Consider the following 24,284-nt stretch of genomic DNA (forward strand, 5'->3'; position numbering starts at 1 on the left):
CCCCGCGCCACTCCTGGAAGTGGCCAGCAGGTCCAGCAGTGGCTCTTGGGGGTAGGGTGGGGCAGGCGGCTCCACCACACGCTGCCCTCGCCTGTGGGTACCACCCCCAAAGCTCCCATTGGTTGCGGTTTCCCTGTTCCCCGCCAATGGGAGCTGCTGGGGGCAGTGCCTGCAAGTGAGGGCAGCACATGGAGCCATCTGCAGCCATCCCCACTTCCCCCCGGTGCCGCAGGGACCTGGTGCTGGCTGCTTCCAGGATCAGTGCAGGGCCAGGGCAGTCAGGGAGCCTGCCTTAGCCCCACAGTGCCATGGAGCTGGCAATCTCGAGGGCCGGATTTAAAGCCCTGACGGGCTGGATCAGGCCATAGTTTCCCCTCTCCTGTACTAAGGGAAAACCCTTTGCCAAAGCAGACAGCCCCCTACTTTATTTTTATAAACATTAATAGTTAACATCACTTTGAAGGATCTGGCTGACACAAAACTCTACTTACAGATCCACCAGAGAGCCCTCGTGGACCAGGGTCACCATCAAGGCCACGAGCACCCTACAAAATAAAGAGATAACACAAGATAGTAAGGCTGACTCCCTGAGATGTACCAAGCACCTACATATCCCAATTACTTCTATAGGAATTGCAAGTGCCCTGCACCTCTCTGAATTTGGCTCTGGATTGTTATTATTATAAATACAAACTGTTTTGACAAAGTGGCTTTTTAATCTTTTTAAACTCTAGTTTACCTTTTGGGGAGTTATATAATTAAATGCCATCAAATGTTATATATGAAATTGTCGTTCCTCTATCAAAATGTACTGGACAATGATGAAGCAAGTCACTTTAAACTATTTCAGAACAATTCATTGTTGTCATTAACTAATTCCCTGCATCACACAAAAACATACTGCATGTATATAGCATAACAGACTGACATCAAAATGTGAATTGCAATTGATTTTTATATAGTGTCTCAAAACTATCTTCAAAAATTCTTTATAGAGAGAATCAATTATAAGCCAAAGTGAAAAGAATTGTCTTCAGAAAAGATTTAGAAAGAATAAGGAATGTGTGTCTCAGAGAGAGGCAGTAAGTATTTCACATAGCTGGGGCAGGAATGTAAGTGGCCAAATAACTGTGGAAGGGGACAGTGTGGATATATGGTAGGAATTGTAGAACAAGAAAGCTTTGCTTTCCATATCTTTCACTGGATACTCAGACTGGATTTGCACCATTCTGTTCAGTGACTGGCTATTGAAACTGAATTAAAGTGATCCATTTACCAAGGCAAGCAGGTGAAAATAGGAGATAGAAGAAGTAGAAAGGTTGAGGTGGACACAATCAGGGGAAAGGAATATTCAATAAACTTTAGTTTTATTTCAAAAGGTTATGGCCTGTGTAAATTAATGTCACAATTAAGCTTGATGCCTTGCCAACAGCACCAAGAGGATATGCCAAACTACTGTAAGTCTTGGGGAGAAGGAGAGAATAGTAAGAAACTGCAGAAAGTCCACTTCAACAAAATTTGCTGATGTACAGAAAGCATTTACTCAGAAAAGAAAGGGTTGGCTGTCTTCCTGACCAGATTTATGATGTTACAATTGCTGGAGCACACTTGGTGGGAGCGGGAAAGTGCAGGCATAGCAAAGGAGGGTATCAAAAGTTGAAGTAAGGCTAAACCCAGAAAGCACCCATTGCATAGTGACCCATAGTTTAAAAATTACATGTAGTGGGGCCAATCTCTGACTACCAGCTACATTATATTCTATAGAGATAATTGCTAGTACTTACTTTGTTCCCTTTGGCTCCCATTATACCAGTTATGCCTCTCAACCCTTGAATCCCCTGAAAATGAAAAGTATTGTGACAATTTAGACCATACTGCTATTTTGTTATCAGAAATGTGGTAGTTTTCAGATAGTAGACTTCTTAAGGTACTACATATTTTCTTTGTCATTATTTTATTCCTTCCCTTGTATATAAAAAAGAGCCAAATGCTTCTGCATTAAAATGTTTAATTCATGTGGTAATTTGAAAACTGTACAATTAATAAAATATCAAATTAGAACACAGGTAGCTCAGTCTGAAGGAATTGTCAGATTGACCAAAACTGCACTGAGGCCTCAAACACAACTATATTTTAGGGACAGAAAAATACTCATTGTTCTGAGAAGCATAAAGTTGAAGTAAACCCCTGAAAAAATCTGACTGAGAGGAACCGGGTCTAAGGCTTTTATTTCTAAGAAACCTTACAGACTATTTTAATCCTTACTGTCTACCCTATTAACCCCCCACCCCTCCCGGGCCTGGCATATCCCTTTTTAAGCTGACATCACTTTCCCTGCCTCTTGAATCCTGGCTTGTAGTGGACAACACTTTAAAATATTGTGATTTTGAAGATCTGTTAGTAAGGCCACTTACGGGTCGTGCTGTGGAGTTTAATGAGTAATGTAATGTGTTATTTCCTGATGAATGCACTACATGAGAACCTGTATGACTGTGGGCCACTAACTACAAGTGTGTTAAATCACTAGGCCTGGCTGAGGATGAACACTACAGGCCTGCTTTAGAAAATGAGGAACAGAAAATGGATCTTTTAGTACAGTGAGCTCAGGCAACTACTTTATTAGGGAGGTTTTATCAGTCTTAAGGATAAGAAGGGCTTATATTCTTCGTTCTATGCAGTCTCTTGTATGTCTGTAAGCTCTAATCAGACTTTTATATTTGTCTGGACCTCCGTGATCTAGGAGCATGAAGCATGAGCATGAGGAGCATGAAGGATAGTTAAGGCCTACTGAATGATTTCATTTCCCCCAAAATTGCACTAGTCAAATCTCCAGTCAAGCCCAGACACAGTAAGCATTAGAGAACTCTTTTCAATCCCAGAAAAATATAAATCCTCACCATCCACACTTCTTTCTCCTAACTCACTCACCAGGAAACCAGAGACTGTACAAACTCTGAAAAACGGAGTAAGCATGCCATGATTAAGGCCTCGCTCTGTTGTTGGGAGTGACCCCCTTGCTCCTTCCTGTTCCCTATTGCCTGTCCTAGCTATGGGAACTGGAGGGAGGGCTAATCATGAAGGAACCAGCTAAGTAAGAACAAACAGGAACAGGGCAATTAGGACTCTTGGGGGAGGCACAATGAAATCATAGGAGTACACCACAATCTGCCCAGGAGTGGTGGCCACTAAATCCTCAGTTCTGCAAAGTCTAAGGTTACATCTACCCTGCAAAAAAAAAAAAAAAAAAAAAAAAACACACCAACCCATGGCAGCAAGTCTCAGAGCCCAGTTCCACAGACTTAGGCCCACATTGCTAAAAATAGCCTTGTTAGAGGTTTCCCCCTCAGGCTGGAGCTCAGGGTCTGAAACATGGTGAGAAGTGTGATCTCAGAGCCTAAGCTCCAGTCCAAGTGAGAATATCTACGTGGCTATTTTTAGCACCATCACACAAGCCCAAATCTGTAGACCTGGACTCTGAGACTCACTGCTGCAGGGCTGTGTTGTTATTTGTTTTGTTTTTTCAGTGTAGATAAGTGTACCGTAAGTCTCAAAGTTAAGCACACGTATATGTCTTTGCAGGTTTAGGGTCTATGTCACCAAAATCATGCACAGTGAGGCCAGAAAAGCCCAGTTCAATCATCTAGTCACCCCCCTGTGGTTTAAAAAGTAATATAAGACAGACCATACATTATTTACAATGTGAAAGCATTACAAGAACCAAGCCATGAGAGCAGAAAAGGGCATGCTGTGAGGTTTTACTGCGCACACTTTTATATATTTTTACCTTTATTCACAATCAGTGTGTTATTATTATTAAAAGATAGACGTGTAATATTATTTCTTGTCTAATTGCTTATAAATAAACAGATATGGTGACATGAAACAAATTGATAGTGCTATTCAAAAAGGAAATACTTTACTGGAGGGCCTTGAGCTCCGACATCACCTATGACTCCCTGGGCACCTTCCTCACCCTGGAAAAACAAAAGAAAGAAAGCTGAAGCAAATCCATACCAGGAAAGGGAAAACACTATCAGCATAAGAGTTACCACTTCTTACTCACTGAGCCCTGTCAACATGCTCTAGGTTGAAGGAAACCCAGCATAGACACATTTCCTGCCCCAAAGAGCTTACACTTAACATTAGACAGATAGTAAATTAAGGCACATAATACATTGGCTCATTAAATGAAAGGGCAATTGCAACACAATTCAACTCTCTCTGTATAAAAAATTGCAGACTTCTTTCTTTGCTGAATTACTGTTTATAGGCTTCATGGAAGAAATGTGCTCCAAGAAGGAATATGAATGAAGATAAGGAGGTCATTTTGCTCAAGAGTAGCAAGGATATATTTTATTTAAGCTAAATCATTCCATTTTTCTCAAAGTTAGTATTCCCAGATTTGTTCAATCAGATTTTAAAAAACTGTAATGAGGTTTTGTTTGGAGTCTGAAAGCTGGATGTGTATGTTGACAGCCTCACATGCAATCCAGCATTATCCTTCTGTGTTGTTATTATCAAACCAATACTGTGTCTTATTAATCCAGACACCTTCCTGGTGACCAGGTAACACCCTCCCCCACTTTGCCCCTGTATGCTGTTAGAGAGCAGAGCTACAATTCTCAGTGCTAGGCTGATTTACAAGAGGTTGGTTCTGGGGCACAACAAGGATTTGGCGACTCTTATAGCTCAAGCATTCTGAAAAGTGGAGGGACTACTTCTGAGAAGTTAATATTCTTTTCATTGTATATATGGATATGGAGCCGGGGATTATGGCACAAACTTTGTTCCTTGTTTTTAAGGTAGTTTAAAGTGCTAGATTGCCTGCCTTGAGAGAGAAGAAAGAGAAGTCCTCTGTAGACCAAAAAGTTTCAGCATGGGCAAAGGTAGTGCAAGGTTCCCCAGATTTCCTCACAAGTATCTAACAAGCCCATTCCAGATGAATTATGTTTTTAGGTGAGAATGTAGTTCAGTCTTCAAGCGATTCAGTCCTTGGCCCTTTCCTTCATCTCTGTTGTGGTTACTTATACCTTTCCCTCCCCCATCATGTACTCTTTTCCCCCATGCTGCCATCTCCCTTTGCCCTCTCTCTGCTCAGCTGTGCCACCCTAAGCATTCTCTAGTCTCCTATAGACTCTCTGCACTTAATTCCCAATTTTTAACATTAATAAATACTGGTTTTATTGTGCAGTTAGTTCAATAATAATTATTCTGATGGTCAAAATGAAAAGTGAGAATGCCAATTTCTGTGTGATAATGAATGAAGAATAGGGGGGATGACTTAGCAGACAATGTGCTGATAGTGACCCAAATGCCATACAGGAAGTGGGCTCTCAGTTCTTTCTGGCAGAACTATCAATAATTTTGATGGATTCTAACAAGATGACTCTTTTTGAAGTATAGGCTAAACTGGCAGTTATTTTGCTACCGATCATTGCCTTCCATTAAACTACTGCTAGCCCATTAAAATACCGTTATCGTACCTTATGACCTTGTTTTCCTGGTTCACCAGCCTCTCCTTTTACTCCTTTGTGACCCTAAAATAAAAGAAATAAAAAAGAGTGCAGGCAATGTATTTAGAAGTTGAGATATCCACTCTTCCAACATAGCCTGCCTACCACTCTCCAGGTGTACCTTCTGTAACACCTCCCCAACTCCAGGCACACCTAGACACATTCGGAAACGGGCTGTAGTGCAACCTTCTGAAAAACCTAATCCCAGATCCAGTAAATCAGTGTGTCCAACACTGCACTAGTAATCCCCTCATAAGGATATTATCCCCATAAATCAGACAAAAGAACATAAAAGAAACTAAAGCGTGAGTCAAGAAGGTGCTTGTTTCAATTTGACATTCTGAGGCCTTCTATAAAATCAAAAGGCTTGGAGGAATACCTAGCATGTCTGAAAGTTTGGGACTATAGATGCTTTGGAAAGTGATCTCAGAAATATCTTGGCACCATGCTTTCTGGATAATATAATGGGAGACCCAATGGCCAGGAAGTCCCCACCCCAATCAGTGATTCAGCATTGTAGTCTGCATATCTGAAGTGTTGATGCAACTAGTTTAAGTACATCAATTCTCTTACCTTCATTCCTATTAGGCCAGCATGTCCTGGACGACCAGGTGCACAAGCATTGGGACACTGAAAAAGTATCCACACATTGAGTTAACAGGGATAAGAAACTTTAAAAGTTATATTGTGGTTTAAGATTGTATTTTTCAAAAAGGTGAACAAATGTCTTACCAGTGGATCTCCTTCATGCAGCCCAACTGTTCCCTAAATTTGATGAAAAGGTTCAAAGTTAGAAAGAGAACAACAGGAAAAAAATGACCTTGTCTCATACAACAAAAACCACGCCTGACACACTTCAGTGTAGGAAAGCAGAAGATATAGAAATGTCAGATAATCTCTGGGGCTGAAATCCTGAAAGTGCACTTAAACACCTATGGCTGGCCCGTGTCAGCTGACTGGACTCGTGGTGTTCAGGCTCTGCAGCTATAAAATTGCAGTGTAGATGTCCAGGCTTCTGCTGGAGCCTAACCTCTGGGACCCCTGCAAGGGGGAAGGGTCCCAGAAGCCGGCCTCCAGCCCAAACCCGAATGTTTACACCGCAATTTTACCGTCTTGGAGCCCAAGCCCTGTGAGCCCATGTCAGCTGACATAGGCCAGCTGCAGGTGTTTGACTGCTGTGTAGACATATGCAAAGGGAGCTTTATTTAATTGTTATAAATTGCAGGCGTCTGTATGCAATATTCTGCCCTCCATCTTGGATTTGCTTTTCTGAAAAGCAAAAACTCTCTTTGTTTTTAAAACATCATGGATTTCTTTTAAGTACCAAAAGCTATATGTGAGAATTAGACTAAAGTAATACAATACATATTTTTGTATAAATTCAGCCTAATAATCACATATGAACTCAGTGTATCCAGAAACATACCATATTTTTCTTTTAAATATCAACAGCTGCATCTGATTTAGTAATACTATGTATTAAATGTTCCCATCTCTCATTTGGCTATGTAGTCCAGTTGCACCACAGATCTTATGTTATGTTCTCAGCAGAAGTATTTCTACATTGTAATTGACTGAAAATTGTTTTCAGAGTTGCGGTTCTTAAAGAAGTTATCTGGGTAAATGAAACAGATGAAGGCAAACTTTCTTACATTCTGATGATTATTTAATACGGAACAAAAACATCTCCTTCATAAAGACAAGACTTAATTCTTTAGAGAAAAAAAGGATCCCTCTCGCAGCAGAAGAGTTGATAGACAATTCATGATTCTATCAGCCATTGGAATTGCAAGTTAGAGATCTGTGTCCAAAAGGGATGCAGTCAATAGAAGATAAATGAGTTTCTTAGGAAATGGTCTGGCCTTAATGGGAATAGGAGAGGATCATGGAGTCTACCGAGGGAAGACTGGGGAAAAAGTTAGGAAGAAAGGTAACTACATGTGAGCAAGACTGGGTTCATGGAAGGATCTGGCAGTCTGTTATGGAGAGGTGTGCCTTCTGTTTGAGTAGGGAAGCACTGTGAGACTCTGAGAGAACTGATGAGCTTTCATGGAAGCACAAATATTTGGGAAAGGTTGGGGGTAGTTTGGTGGAATATAATGGCCTTAAATGGAATGGGAGTGGTGCCTGAGGGGGATGGAAGCTTCAGTGTAAAAAGAGAAGGAGCAGCAGAGCCTGGTGTAGTTTGTTGCTATTTATTTCCTTGGTATTTTTCTCGGTTTTATCATTCATGGCAACTTCACATTTTCTAGCAACTTTCCATGGAAAATGAGATATGGCCCCAAGAAAATAGATCCCTGTATTGCTGTTGGGACAGTCTAGCAAAGGGATAGTAGAAATCCCTTTACTAGAATCCCTTCCCTTACAGAGAAATTAAGATGACACGCTCATTTCCTAGATGCCAGGTGTGTCATTCCCCAGCATGTGCTCTGTCTGCCAGATGATGATCTGCCGTCAATTGCACCTCTCGCACATTAAAAAACTGCAAAGGTAAATGCATAGTACAAATCCCTCCTCTCAAAAGGCCCACAGAGGAGAGTCACAAAAACAGTATTTGGAAACATCTGACGCTCTGACTAGAGATGTACTGGACTACAGCGCCAACTTAAGAATCTGCCCCCTCCTTTATAGCTCCAGCCCCAACCCTACACGGTAGACCCAGGTCCCACTTGAAGTGGTAATGGAAAGTGAACCACCCTCCCAGAGAGGCAGGGGAAGTGGTAGAAGGTGAGCGCCCAGTAGTCAACCCAGGAGGCAGGGTGTCTCTGCTTGCATTGATAGGCTAGGCCCACTGGACACTTCTCCTCCTGATGCACAGAATCCTCTGGTTGGGTGCTGTTGGTGGGACTAACCAGAGCAGTAGGCCTTAGCGTTAACAGTTCACACCTCTCTGAGTTATTGTTTTAGGCTATCTGCAGACTCCAGCAGGCATCATTGCATCCATTACGCTAGGTTTACATTCCCAAACTTCTCTTTGCAACCATGAGGGCTAGAAACTTACTTTTTAAAAATGAAAGCTGAGATTCTGATGTCATCACATGACTCTACAAGCTGGGCCTCTAGACATGATCTTTTAAGTGCCTAAAATCCAGCCTTGCTGCATCCCTGAAGTCCTTACTCAGTCTTTTGACTTCAGTGGAAGTTTTGCATGAGCAGGAACATAAGAACATAAGAATGGCCATCCTGGATCAGATCAACCGTCCATCTATCCCAGTATTCTGTCTTCCAACAGTGGCCAATACCAGGTGCTTCAGAGGGAATTAATTGAACAGACAATCATTGAGTGATCCATCCTTTGTCATCCACTCCCAGCTTCTGGCAAACAGAGTCTAGGGACACTCACAACATGGCATTGCATCCCTTAACATCCTGGCTAATAACCATTGATGGACCTATCCTCTATGAACTTATCTAATTCTTTCTTGAACCCTGTTATATTTTTGGCCTTCACGACATCCCCTGGCAATGAGTTCCACAGGTTGACTACATTGTGAGAAGAAATACTTCCTTTTGTTTATTTTAAACCTGCTGCCTATTAATTTCATTGTGTAACTTCTGGTTCTTGTGTTATGTGAAGGAGTAAATAACACTTCCTTATTCACTTTCTCCACACTAGTCAAGATTTTATAGACCTCTATCATATCCCCCCTTAGTTGTCTCTTTTCCAAGCTAAAAGTTCCCCATCTTTTTTAATCTGTCCTCATACAGAAGCTATGCCATTCCCTTAATCATTTTTGTTGCCTTTCTCTGTTCCTTTTCCAATTCTAATATATCTTTTTTGAGATGGGATGACCAGATCTGCGCACAGTATTCAAGATGTGGGCATGCCATGGATCTATATAGAGGCATGATGATATTTTTTGGCCTAATATCTATTGCTTTCCTAATGATTCCCAACATTCCGCTCACTTTTTAAATTGCCACTGCACACTGAGTGGATGTTTTCAGAGAACTATTCACAATGACTCGAAGATCTCTTTCTTGATTGGTAACAGCTAATTTAAACCCCATCATTTTATATAGAGAGTTGGGATTACGTTTTTCAATGTGCATTACTTTGCATTTACCAACACTGAATTTCATCTGCTATTTTGTTGCCCAATCACCAGTTTTGTGAGATCCCTTTGTAACTCTTAGCAGTCTCCTTTGGACTTAAGTATCTTGAGTAGTTTTGTATCATCTGCAGACTTTGCCACTTGACTATTTACCTCTTTTTTTCCAGATCATTTATGAATAGGTTGAACACCACAGGACACAGTACAGATCTCCGGAGAACACCACTATTTACCTCTTTCCATTCTGAAAACTGACCATTTATTCCTACCCTTTGTTTCCTATCTTTTAACCAGTTACTGATCCACAAGAGGATTTTCCCTCTTATCCCATGACTGCTTAATTTGCTTAAGAGCCTTTGGTGAGGGACCTTATCAAATGTCTTCTGAAAGTCTAGGTATACTACATCTACAGGATCATCCTTGTCCGCAAGTTTGCTGACCCCCTCAAAGAATTCTTATATATTAGTGAGGCATGATTTCTTTTACAAAATCTGTGTTGACTCTTCCCCAACGTATTGTGTTCATCTATCCGTCTGATATTCCTGTTGTTTAGTATTGTTTCAACCAATTTGCCTTGTACAGAAGTTAGGCTTATCAGCCTGTAATTGCTGGGGTCACCGCTGGAGCTTTTCTTAAAAATTGGTATCACATTAGCTATCCTCCAGTCATCTGGTACAGAATCTGATTTAAATGATAGGTCACACAGGGACACAGCACTTATCCAAACATTAGCATATATTAAACATAACCACTTACTCTGGGGCCTGGGGGCCCTGGTGGGCCTGGAGGACCTCTCTTTCCAGCATCACCCTAATATTTTAGAATACATTTAATTAATTCCTGGCAATGATATACACAACAGCTGTATATTCAGGCCTGCAGCAGCTAAGGTGAGGCAACCACAAAAGGACAGACTAAGCAACCAATCTTAGAACAGTAAAACTCAAATTTCAAGAATACAGGTCTGGTTGTAGAGTATAAGGAAATAAACTTAATTTGAGATGGGTGTGAGATTGTATTTGCTTGTATCACAGGCTTGAAGTTCTCCTAAGAGAGTGGAGTAATCCTCAAACAACACGTGACTTATTTTTATTATTCAAGCGTGTGGATGCTATGATGATGGGCATGATAGAAAATCCTAAAATAAATAAAGATGTGGTACATAAGGTGTCTTCTTGAATAACGCCAGTCATCTCTTTACTTCATATAGAGCACCAGTATCATTGGTACTCATTTAATAGGGAGTGAAAAAGATATCACATGACATATGCCATGAAATGGCCATTTTCTGCACGATAGAGGTCACAACAGAAATTTCATTTGAACGGTAAAGCATTTGATTTTGTTTAATATCTCCCGATGAATTCTATAGAATGACATATGAAATAATACTGTCAAGTACTGTAGTATGTAATATGTTTGGGAGGCGATATTTTACTATGTCCCATTACTTGTGGAATTCTCTGTTGTTCCATCTCGTGCATGCCATAACCTTCTGTTCTAGTATAGCTATAGTCAGAAAAGTGATTGTGTAAACCAGACACTCCCTTATTTGATCTGTTTGTGTCTTCGAGGCATACCCGCTTTAAGGACAAGGGCTTAATCCTGTACTGTGAAGCCAATGGGAACTCTGCAGTTGTCTTTACTGGAAGCAGGAGCAGGCCCCAAACCAAGATTTTACTACTGTTGCCACTGGAGGACCAGTACAGTATTGAAAGTAATCTAGAGCCTATTCCGCCTCACATGTCATCCACAAAATTGTCAGCTAACTTCTGAATAAAGAACCTTCATCAGTGGAGAGGATGTACAAATCAGAAAGAGTACAACTAGATTTTTGAAGCCCAAGCTGAGAATTACAGCTTTGATTTACAGTGCTGTTGTACTCATGTTGGTCCCAGGATATGAGAGATACAAGGTAGATGAGGTAATACATATTATTGGACCGACATCTGTTGCTATCAGGTACACGTTTTTGAGCTACACAGAGCTCTTCCTCAGGTCTCGGGAAGCAGACATGCTGCTTCCTTCCCCAAACCTGAATAAGAGCTGTGTTCTTATTCAGCTTATTAAGCTCCTGATGAAAAGCTTGTACCTTCCATCAACAGAAGTTGGTCTGACAATATATATTACCTCACCTACCTCATCTCTCTAATATCTTTTGATTTATAAAACTGAGAAAACTTGATATGGAAGTAAGTGAAAGAAAATAATTCAGTAAAAATAGCACTGTGGGAGTTCTGTATCATTTTTCTGACTACAGTCTTACTTTAAATCAAGTCTTATTGCTTCTTGATTGGTCTCACCTTTTAACTATGTTCTTATTTGATATGACTGACTGTAAAGTGTTTTGAGAGGTTAACACTGAAGTTAAATGATCAACTAAGAAAATGGCTGGGATGCTTCATTAAAAAAAAATTAAAATGCTATTCCTTACTTTCTTTCACAACCGAAAGTGTGGCTTTGAGTCTTATTTCAGTGACAAAATATGAAGCAAAAATTAGACAACATGCTGAACCTGCCCTTAGTAATGTTTGCCAGGTAGCCACCACTGTGGAAAAGTGGGTAGGAGGGCAGGGATGAGGGACACTTATTCACTGGTCAGAGTATCTATGTAAACAGTGTCAAATAAACAGTTCCATGAAAAGGGATAAAGTAATTTACTCTACTACCCCCTCTGACTCCTGATCCAGGGACGAAATTATGACTGATTTACAGTTTATTTTCTGGTCTACCTAACGAGTGGGTCACCTCTGATTCCGGTAAGAGCATAACCCATAATGTCTCTAAACAGCTCTGAAGATGTGAAATATAAGTGCTAAGTGCTCAGGAGACGACAGGGACTGCTCCATCCTCATGGCTTTGTGAATGGATGGGATGTATTTAAATTGTACAAACTAGCCCTTAATTTCTCTCTGTCTCAGTTCTCCTTCTGAAAATGGAGATAATAATAGTTCCTGACTTCACAGAGGTGTCTAGGGGATAAATTAATTAATTGTGTTTGTGAGGTATTGAGATAGTCTGGAGATCAGTGCCACAAAAAGGCTATAATTAAAGAGAAAAAATCCTTAATCAGGGCAAGGTTGGGTTGATGTGCAGTAAATGGGGCCACACTGAATGATGAGGATCAAAAGAAATATTGAACAACTGCCTTATTCACTGACATCAGACAGGGGTCGTGGGGAAAAGCAGTGTGTGATCATGTAATAAAAGATTTTAACATAATGTAAACACACCAGGGGCCAAAGTTAATATTCTACAGCCAACCTTAACTTTGCCCTTTCCTAATTTTTTTAGTGACTTCTTTTGCATCCTTAGCATTCTTTTTGTGTGTGGAATACTGTATGAAACACTTCATTCTGTTAAAAAGAACAGGAGTACTTGTGGCACCTTAGAAACTAACAAATTTATTAGAGCACAAGCTTTCGTGGGCTACAGCCCACTTCATCGGATGCATAGAATGAACATATGCATCCAATGAAGTGGGCTGTAGCCCATGAAAGCTTATACTCTAATAAATTTGTTAGAATCTAAGGTGCCACAAGTACTCCTGTTCTTTTTGCGGATACAGACTAACACGGCTGCTACTCTGAAACTTCATTCTATTATTACAGATGGTTGTATTTTTGTGCTATTAATTATTGTTTATTTCTGACAAGATTTCCACCAACCTGCTCCTCCTCCTATAATCCCAGCAGGAAAAATAATCCAATGAAATACTTATGTATGTTTTTGTGGTCTCCTATCCTAAACCATGTTTGGATGGTATAATAATTATATTTCCTTCTGCACAGTGTCTTTCAGCCAGTGAGAAAATGCAAATTACTGGCAAACATAATGCAGTACTCACGGATGGACCAACACGGCCTACTTCACCAGGAAGTCCTGCTACACCAGGGGGACCCTACAATAACCAAGTAAAAGAAAGAAATATATATATAAATTATTTACAGTCATCTGTATGATAGAGATCTCAGTACACAGGCAAATATCTTCCCAAAGCAACTGGAGATAAATTATGCCCTCAGAAACACATCTGCGCACCCAAAGGACTAAAATGGTCTAAAATGTTAGTTGTAAAACTATGTAGGAATAGATACAGAACATCAGGACCAAAATTATTATTGTGTCTTTTTATTTTATTACTTTGATTTGTTATGCAATCGCAGTCTGTAGTGTGTATAAAATGATACTTACTGCTGGTCCAAGCATCCCCTTACCCTGAAAAAAGAAAAATGTGTTGAGCAACTTTTTATGGTTTCTGACATTTAATCTTGTTGGATGCCAAGAGTAGGAACATGTAGGGTGATCAAACACAAAACTGTGATGGTTCCTTCAATGAATGAATATTAAAACATTACTACCCTCACGTTTGATATAACTGAGTAGGTATTTCGGCAATTTTAACAGATATTCAACATCTAGTATAAAGATTATCATGAGATACTTAATATCAGCAGACAAGTACAGTAATTTTGTTTGACTAAACTAACCTGCAATACAAAAATATATGTGCTGGCAAAGGAATGAAGAAACTAATATTAATAGGTTTAGCTAGTTATCAAGCATTGAAACCTACGTCAAAAGATACACCTTGATGACACGTGAAGGAAGTGGTCATTTCCTTCTCCATGAGTAATGGTTAATAATAAAGTAGAAAAAGATTTCAATTATTTCAAGGCCTTCTTAAGTCCCTTAAAGCCATTAAACCACCACTGTTCTTGCTGAGCAGGGGAAGCAACGAGCTGCTCCTGTTTACATTTACTATCAGTGTTGTTCTTGATTATTTTAATCAGATATTTCCCAGCAACAAATGCTGTTTTTCCTGTTAGGTATAATACATACTCCATAGCAAGTTTCAGCCCCAATCCTGTAAAGACTTAAGCATATGCCTAACTTTATGCAGGTAGATAGTGCCAATGAAGTCACTGGGACAGTTCACATGCAAAGTTACACACATGCCTGAGTCTCCGCAAGATCAGGGACTGTGTTAGGAAATTAACCACCTGGGTTCAGTGGAGTTTAGAAGCCACAGAATATTATGCACTGACTGTAGTTTCCAGAGTAGCATTTGAAGAACTTGCATAATGAGGGAAGAATTTCAAACATATTGATAATCTAATATAATTTCATTTTACTCTTTTAATGAGAAGTAATAAATAAACTTTTCTTCCTTGCCTACACAACTTACATTTCCATCTGCTGTTATTTAACTGAGTAATTTAAGTCTTGCACGGTTTAACTCAGTGTGTTTGAAAGATGTTAACGTGATAAATCTAATGTACATTGTTGTGCAATACTGAACACTGGGGGAAGCGTAACTATTTTGTGTTTGTATGAAATTTGCCCTCTACTAGTCACATGCTGACAGCACATATCCTGCAGTCAAGTTCTAGATCATAATATAACCACCCTCAAGAGAAAAGAAAACACTTACCTGACTGTTTAGTGGATTCCCTTTAAAAGTTTCCTTTTACCTTTTTAAGGCTAGAACGTAACTCTGAGAATGGTCAGACCTGTAATACCTGACCTACTGGTAAATAGGAAACTTTTTAAAGGCACCACTGTATGTTATTTAATCAATTGTGCCTCTAGGTCAAAATTTTAGTTGAGATACTGTAACTAGCTTTTGCTCAACATGTACCATTTATGTAAGGGTACTTTTGGAAGTGTCTCTAAATGCTGTGTAGTAGCTGGCAGGCTGTTCAGTGAAATCATGCTTCTATTCTGCCTATAAGGAGGAGGAGGATACATACTTAGGGCACTGGAGCAGCTATCCCCATATGGATCCTTCATTTCATAGGGCTACCCTGTTAAATTTACCATCCAAGAATGGTGCATAGAATCAAGATGAATGGAATGTGTTTTATACTGATTTATGTTGCGCTTTTTCTAAACGAGGCAGTGCTTCACTTGCCACAATGGCAGAGCCTCTGAAATAGATCCCCCGCTAATTCACCAACCTTTGTTGCAGAATTGAATGGTTTCTGGCTTTTGTGTGTCACCTCTCACAAGCAAGTGTCCACAGAGCAAAATGGAGTTGGCTTAACTCAGCTGAAGTCAGGCCAGATTTATACCATTCTCACTGTGATCAGAATCTTGTCCAATATCTCCTCAGCACAGGTTGTGCATGGTGGAAGTTAATGATTTGAGAGGTTTAATCAGGGGAATTCTCAACAGTCAGATGCTGAAAACATGAACTCCTGTACATACACAAAATGTGACAAACAAAATACCTATGGGTGAAGTTCACCCAGTTTTATAAATAATATGAAAATATGCTAAATACTTAGGGTGAGATTTTTAAAAACATCTAAGTGACTTAGAAGCACAACTCCCATAGACTTTCAATGGCAAATATGCTCCTCTGTCACTTAGGTGTCTCTGAAAATCCCTCCTTTGTGTTTGTGTGTGTATAATACAAACACACACTATTATATAACATATTTATAACCAAGTAATCAGAATAGCTTACCAAATATTTGCCATGTACAGTGAATGTACAGTACAAGGAATCCTGTCTTAAGTAAATACCTAAACTGCCTTGTATAGAAGCAGTGGTCTTTAACAAAAGATAGTGCAAAACTGTACTAGAAATCTTGAGGATACTTTAAAATGGTTGTTTGAGACAGGGAATGTCTAGTGGAGTAGATTTCATTGTATTTGATAAAAATGTATTACATATTAATGGAAAATATGATTTTTTTCATGTCTTTTAATATTGGCTAATATTGGCTATGGAAACTTTGGGGTCTATTTTGCTGAACAATATCCGGAAGCAAAATCTAATTTGCAATCAGGAATTTTATACAAGTGTTCAAATTTCCACTATTTCAGTTTCTTATTTTGTGATGCACAGTACATTTTTCTCTTACAGTTCTCTTACAAGTAGCATCTGCATATCATATCTTGTATATCCTGCTTAAATTTGTTTTCCTTCCTCTTTAAATATGAGCAATACTTTTCACAGATCTGCAAGAAATGAAAGTGATACTTTGACAGGCTAAATATGGTCCAAACAGCCTCTGCTGACTTTAGATAACTCTGTGAACATCAACAATTTAAAAGTTGTAGGACAAGCAAATCCTCTAAAAAATTGTAACTGCTAAAAAAATGTATCTCTGACATATTCTAGCTTTGAGAGGCCTTATATGTACACTGTAGCTGATAGTCCAATCTCCCTAGACCTTACCAGAGTAAAGAAATCCATCTGTTTGGTGACGTGGTTATCTGAAGTATTGCACTAATTTTGTTGAGACGAGTACACAAAAGAGAAAAGCAGAAGATGAAAGAATAAAAAGGACTAAAGAGATGGTGGGAAAACACTGGAAGAAAAAATGGAAAAGAAAGAGAGGGAGGGTCAGAAGAGGGCCTGGAGAAGAAGAGAAACAGAGAAAGGAAAAATGGATATGAAATATTATAAAATTCATTTCCTTAAAATTTCTATTGGGATCAAATCCTGCAGTTCCAATTTGGACAAAACTCCCATTGGACAAAACTCCCATTGTTCAACGCAGTGGCAATGAACAATAGTAACCAAGGTGTTTGATTTTCTGTTAGTGCACAGCATTTCAACAGGTTCAAGTGGCCCTTTTTGTGAGAAAATAAGTCTGTGAATGAGTAGCTGGGGCTACTCTGCTCACCAAAGGCCACTGGCTGAGTCCAGTGCAGAAAACCAGCCCACAAAGACAAGTGCATCCAGATTTTCATCTAACCATGGCAACCAATATGCCTTCTTTGTAGCATGTTCATTGTATTTCTGATAGCTGAGGTCTAACAGACCAACCCCAGGGTTTCAGGAGGCTGAAACATGAAACAAGGCCAGTATGTGCTTCTCAAAATATGCCTGCAGATAAGAATTAGAGGCCCTCCTTATTCCCTGGTTTATAGGTTAGGTTCCATGAGGGGGGAAGAGGAAGGGATAGGAGTCAGTTTAATCTCACTAAAGTCAAGATCACTAGTATTAGCTTTTTTTGGAGAATTTCAGTAATTTCCCTATTCTCTCTAGCATGCAGTCCCATTCACTCAGTGTGAAAGCTTCCATGAATGTAATTCGCCAGAGAGATTTATTCTGAGCAGAACTCTTTCTATCTGGATTTGGCTCTTTCATGCTAATAACCATGGTGTCAGATCACCAACACCGAAGTCCTCCAAATATTGTATCCTTTCCTAAAATCTGGGGCTCAAGAGTCTCATTTACTAAATGGATAGGCAATTTGCTCTATCTTGTTTTACTCACCCACAATGAAATGATACTTTTCAATAGTATCAGCAGGTGTCTCCAGTACATCCCTCTTTCCTGGCCATAAACAGTTCCTTTTACCTGAGAATTACTAATATTTGTGTTCTAGGTCACAACTTTACACACAATATCAGCCATCCCACACTTCAATACTAGTGATACCGGTTTCCTCACCACACTACCATACATGTCCTACATGGCACGTGCAGTACAGCTTGCAATGCAGTAAAAAAAAAGTCAATCACTACCAAGGCACACTGGAGTGGATCACTAGCAGCTAGAACTGCAAAACAGTGGCCCATAATCCCACTGCTCACTTTTACAGCCCCCAAATATGGTTTCTAATTCACTCTCTTATCATGGGTGACATTCCTCCACAATGTTTGTGCATGTGAAAAATCTGTGTTCTCTACAAACCTCACAAGAACCATTTGAGCTCTTAATGCCAAATAAATTCCACTCCTAGCAGAGCTGTCAGGTTGAACAACTGAGGTTTCCTTTATAATGATGCATTTTTGATGTGTTTTCACAGTAGCAACTCCACTTCCAAAGGAAGGGAAATCCTTTAAAGACATTTCTGACATCCACCTTTCCAACAAGCTCTCCTATTATTCTGTCCTGGAACCCACATTCTCTGCAGGTTCCCTTTGGATGAAGTTAAAATACTCTATACTTTCCCTAAGTTTCACATCTATAGGAATGCAGCCCAGCTTCCAGTACCATGTATTTTAGGTTGAAATAATTCCATTAATGCATCTTTTAATTTTCCATAGTCACTTTTCACCTCAAGTGGTAAATTTCTTCATACACACTTCTCTCAGATCCTATGAGTAACGGAACTGGCAACCCAAAGCTGTCTCCATCATTCCATCAATTTAGTTTTGCAGCTAATTCAAACCACTGTCCTAAGCAATCATTTCACCATCTACTCTGCTGAATAACTGGCAAACCCTCCCTTCCCCTCTGAAAACAGTGCTTTCAATCTACTTAGCAGCCCTCTCAGTTTTGCTATTTCTCTAACCACAGTTTGCTTATGTTATGGATACACAGACCCCACTAGCTGTCACAAGTTTGTACTCTAATTGTCCTGGGGTTTGGATTTTCAGCTAAGGAACATGTATATTTGGAAAATAAAGGAATATATCCACATGAAATGATGTACCTTAAGCTTGAACATTTTTTACATGTAAGCTGTTATTCAAGATAAGGAATACATTTTCTTTTATGCCTAAGCATTTTGAGTGAATCTGTATATAAATAATAGTAAAAATTAATGGGTCACAATTAAAAATGAAAACATACAGTCAGGGCTACGAAGTTGTGGATCAAGATAGAATAGAGCAAGCCTAATACTTAGTCCCAATAATTCTAGTCTCAGGGAAGAATCAATTCTTAATCTCCTGAAGCCATATATCAGGGCACGATACCCTCCAATTGTTCCCATTCCCATCTTTTTAAAGGGTTTCCTTTACAGTCTCAGTTTCTCTGTGTCTGGAATCATCCAGTTCTCCATTTCTGGAAGGTCTTTAACCTGGCAATTCTTCTCAGACTCCAAACCTGAATACTTAGCCCTCTCTGAATTCAAAGCTGAACAGTTCTCTTTGAAATCCTCTTCTCACATTATGCTGTCTTTCACCATCGAAAAACAAAACAAAACAAAAAAACCCCTCTCTCGTGCACTCAAATTTCAGTCATACAAACTTTTAAACTTATATAGAGATGAGCTGAAACCTGACCCTTCTTGGGCTAACATACCCATGTAAACCATGGACTTCCCTGTCTGAGGGCTCTTCTTCACTTCCACAAAGAGATAGAAATTGTTAGAAAATATGTTCTCAAAAACTTGATCCATTCACAGAAATTTTCATTCCCTTTAGAGCATGCAGATAAATCAGTTAGTCTGAATGCAATGAACTCTTTGTAATGGGGTTGTAAAAAAATCAATTCCATCAACTAGAGACTCCATTTTCTAAAGAATGTGCCTTCAATGCCTTTGAATGACTGAATCTGTACCCTACCAATGCAAAAATAAAAGTGTTACTCTACTACAAGAGTTCTCAAACTGGGGGTCAGGACCCCTCGGGGGTCGCAAGCTGTCAGCCTCCACCCCAAACCCTGCTTTGCCTCCAGCATTTGTAATGGTGTTAAATATATTTTAAAGTGTTTTTAATTTATAAGGGGGGGGGGCACACTCAGAGGCTTGCTGTGTGAAAGGGGTCACCAGTACAAAAGTTTGAGAACCCCTGCTCTGCTACCTCAGAGTTCCTTAAGAACTAAGTTAAGAGATTTTCTTGTTTTCCATCATGCCATCTAGCAATTAAAATAATTTATATTGGTATTTTAAGTCTATACTATAATAAATATATGACTTACTGGAAGTCCACGGCCTCCGGGCAATCCAGGTTCTCCCTGCAAATAATCAAATTATTATTATTTGTCAAGCTATAATACCACAGTTGGTGTTGTACGCAACATTTAGGAAGATATAGTTCTTGTCCCTTGAAGGCTACGTACTAAGGGACAGATTCTGCAATCCTTTCTCACCTTGACTAGCACTTAATCGAGCAGTCCCATTTAATTCAGTGGAACAACATGTAAAGGAAATTTCTACTCAGAGTCGGAAAAGGATAGGGAATCAGATCATAAATATTATAACTTTGTTTTGTTTTAAAGAGAACAATTCAAACATTTTGGTTACTCTGTATTAGTGTTCTTATGTTGAAAGTTCCTACATTTGAATTGTTGAGGAACTGAGGTTTTGCAGTTATGGTGGTGGCTATGTATGGTGACAGCAGTTATTATAGGGCCCAATCATGCAAAGGGTTGAACACCCCGTGAGAGATGCTGAGCACTTTCAACTGCTAATGAAGTCAATCGGAGTTGAGGGCACTCAGTGTCTCAGACGGAGGGTCCAACTGGATCAGGATTGCATTCCATACTCATTAGAAAAGACTGTAGAGTCTCATTACCCTCAAAAAGTCTATAAGTACGCCTGTGAAAAATGCATCAAAGACTTAATAACTGACTTTATTCTTACCTTTTGTCCTCGGGGTCCAGCTGGGCCAGGCGATCCATCAGGGCCTGTTAGTCCCTTGTGAAATAAAGTGTAACATATTAATGTAACTCATGTTTTTATTAATCACAACAGAAAACTCTATAAAATATAAAACACTGTTAAATTGTCTTACAATGCAAATAGTTTAGTGAGATACCGAGATGGAGCTGACTTTCAAAATTCTAATGAATATCCAAACTCTGCCAAAGTTCAAGGTGAGAGTTTGTGGCTATTATTTTCACCTGGGTTATATTGCCTTCAACAATAACCTTAGCTAAATTCCAGTTAGTAAGAATAGGTGACCTCAGATTCCCTTAAATTTTTCCAAATCAGAGAAATTTTGCTAGATAGATGAACCTTTATGACTTATGATTAAAATGTCAAATTTCTATGTTTGTCCTGCATAATCAGTTGCCCATAATGAAAAACTGGAACTAATTTCAATAATGTATCTTAAAAGGATACTTGAATGTTTGAAATCAGATGAGAAAAACAGATGACCTTTTGGTGACCTCTGATGAAAAGGACCCACCCTTCCTTCCATATGCATCTCAATGTGAATATGGAAATTAATAGTCAGTCATCCCCCTAAAAGCCTCTGTATTACATTAGATTTATACTCACACCGATACTGTTCATACCCTGTATAGATTATCCATATATATAAGGCCATATTTTGACTTCAAAGCATGACTTCAATGACAGCTACACATAGGCATCCAAAATAGACTATTGTTGATAGTATTAAAAATGTACCCTAGGACGTACAATCATTTTGAACCAAATGTTAGCCCTATGTACATAATAAGGCACATGGCAGCCACTTACTTGCTCTATAGGTCAGCTAGACACCAGGCTGACCATTGGGAAGATAGTTAGGCTTAGGGAGTTGGGGAAGGGGAATAGAAGCTGCATCTGCTTTGTGCAAGAACGGAGATGATGCAAATTACTTCCCCAAACCACTCCTCACAGCAGCCCTCTGTGTATCTCTTCACCCTTCTCTTCCTTCCCAAAACAAGTTGAAGATGTTACTGTTGAGGAAGAAAGGATAGGGAGCAGGGCCCAATCGTATGTGGTAGCACTCTTCCCTTTCTACTTCTGATTGCAATGATAAAGGACAGGAATTCTTTGGTCCCCAGACTAGCAGCCATAGTTAGCCATGACCTCATTCTGTAGGCCATACTAAACCATTCAGTGTCCCTGTCATTCAGCCAAGAAGGAACTAGCCCCCATACCACACAGAAATATTGGAGTAGGCCTCCCCGTCTCATTGCCTCCATCTTCCTGGTGTTCGCACATGGCAATCCAGGAGGGTGGAATCATAAACTCAGCCTCTGGGGCATACTATGTGGTTGCCACAAGCAAAATGAGACAGCCACACAGATTCTGCGCTGAGAGTATCCCCTGAATTAAAGGGCCATGTGGCTGATACAGGTTGGGTCACGATTTGGCCTTATGCCATACTTGCCTCTCTGACTAAAACGAAAAAAAAAAAAAGGCAATTATAACTGGGAGTTCAGTAAGGACTAAGTTGTTCTCAAACATTTATGTGGCTTAATAATTCAAGAAATCTATCAAAAAATCCTTGCTTTTATCTTCGTCCAATATTTTCCTTTTTGGTGAGTTGGTGAGTTTCTAATAATTCAGTATGTGTCCCAAAGGGCTTTTTTCCTGCTAATTTACTTTCTGGAGCTCACATGGTCATTATGGACAATTACTGTGCAGTATTTTTTGTTCAGTTTATTATAACTGGCAGTAGAATAATTTGTAAGAGAAAAACAAAATTAAAGAAATCAGAACTGGCCCAGCAATTTAAGGATAAGGAAGGACAGTATAAATGAAAAACCCAGATACATGTTATTTTTAATTCCATGCCAGTTGGGTGCACAATGAGTGTATATTAAGGTCAATTTGTGTAGTCTTCAACTGTAAATATATTTACATTTTACTATTTTTCACTCATTCAGTAAGACTGGGGTATATGCAGGAGCAAGAAGGCATCAAAAGCACCTAAAGCAGAACAGCTTCTATATGGGGAGAGATTCAAAAGACTGGAACTGTTCATCTTAGAAAAGAGATGACTAAGAGGGGATATGATAGAGATCTATAAAATCATGAATGTTGTGGAGAAAGTGAATAAGGAAGTGTTATTTACCCCTTCATATAACACACTAACCAGGGTTACCCAGTGAAATTAATAGGCAGCCGGTTTCTAACATACATAAGGAAGTACTTCTTCACACAACAGTCAGCCTGTGGAACTCATTGCCAAGGGATGTTGTGAAGGCCAAAAGTATAACTGGGTTAAAAAAAGAATTAGATAAGTTCATAACCTTCATCTTCAATGGCTATTAGCCAAGATAGTCAGGTATGCAATCCTGTGCTCTGGGTGTCCTTAGCCTCTATTTGCCAGAAGCTGAACTGGATGACAGAGGATGGATCTTGATAATTGCCCTGTTCTATTCATTTCTTCTGAAGCAGCAGGCACCAGCCACTGTCAGAAGACAGTATAGTATGCTGGGCCAGATGGACCATTGGTATGGCTGTTCTTATGTTTTAACTGTGGAGTTGAAGAATATGATGTGGTTTAGGTGACTGAGTTGCCTTGAAAGGGAAACAAAGAATCCAGAAACTGAGTCTTGGCAGGAAAGTAAAGGATAAAAAGATTTTCAAATATTTGGTTTTATATTTGGTCTTTGCTTATTGTTTTTCAGTTTGCACACAGAGGGTCTCAGGGACAACTCAGTGAAGTCAATTTGGAATATTGAAATTAATGTGAATTTTGGCAAGATCAAATCCCTATTCTATTATGGATTTTGGATCTTAAACAGGTTTAAATAGGAATTTTTAGTTCACCTTTTGCAGAAGACCTTCACAGAAAAAACAATCAACTTCCAGCATGTTTCATTTTCAAGTTAATTTTAGCACATCCATATAGTTCATGTTCTCTCCACCCCTTACAATTGCTGAGTCAAGTCTTACAAATTATTTTTCTGCCATTTTTATATAAGCTACACAATGTGCTTAAATCCTTGCATAAGACATAAATACCAATATGACAACTCCATCAAAGGAAAGAACTACAATAAGAAGTTTCCCCGAATGTACAAATAAGGTAGTGTTTTAGTGCCAGTATATTTTTTCAAGTTGCAGCGGGGGAGGTTTAGGTTGGATATTAGGAAAAACTTTTTCACGAGGAGGGTGGTGAAACACTGGAATGCATTACCTAGGGAGGTGGTGGAATCTCCTTCCTTAGAAGTTTTTAAGGTCAGGCTTGACAAAGCCCTGGCTGGGATGATTTAATTGGGGATTGGTCCTGCTTTGAGCAGGGGGTTGGACTAGATGACCTCCTGAGGTCCCTTCCAACCCTGATATTCTGTGATTCTATGATTTGTTCTAGCTTTCCATCTAAATAAGATTCC

The 24,284-nt window shown here is 39.4% G+C and overlaps 1 protein-coding gene across 2 annotated transcripts in view; it reads right to left on the reverse strand.

The window, feature by feature from the left end:
* COL9A1 (collagen type IX alpha 1 chain) overlaps window positions 1–24,284 on the reverse strand; it is a 102,727-nt gene that overhangs the window by 52,624 nt on the left and 25,819 nt on the right. Inside the window, exons 11-21 of one of the 2 annotated variants that reach the window (XM_073336363.2) lie at window positions 20,845–20,898; window positions 20,181–20,216; window positions 13,763–13,786; window positions 13,416–13,469; window positions 10,325–10,378; window positions 6,246–6,278; window positions 6,087–6,143; window positions 5,484–5,537; window positions 3,921–3,974; window positions 1,785–1,838; window positions 492–545 (exon numbers count right to left, since the gene is read on the reverse strand). In XM_073336363.2, coding sequence (XP_073192464.1) covers window positions 492–545; window positions 1,785–1,838; window positions 3,921–3,974; window positions 5,484–5,537; window positions 6,087–6,143; window positions 6,246–6,278; window positions 10,325–10,378; window positions 13,416–13,469; window positions 13,763–13,786; window positions 20,181–20,216; window positions 20,845–20,898 — 528 coding nt within the window. Of the gene's footprint in view, window positions 1–491; window positions 546–1,784; window positions 1,839–3,915; window positions 3,975–5,483; window positions 5,538–6,086; window positions 6,144–6,245; window positions 6,279–10,324; window positions 10,379–13,415; window positions 13,470–13,762; window positions 13,787–20,180; window positions 20,217–20,844; window positions 20,899–24,284 lie in introns of those variants that run through there. The other variant, XM_073336366.1, reaches the window with a different exon arrangement.

Source organism: Lepidochelys kempii, chromosome 3 (assembly GCF_965140285.1).
Source record: "Lepidochelys kempii isolate rLepKem1 chromosome 3, rLepKem1.hap1, whole genome shotgun sequence".
NCBI lineage: Eukaryota > Metazoa > Chordata > Testudines > Cheloniidae > Lepidochelys > Lepidochelys kempii.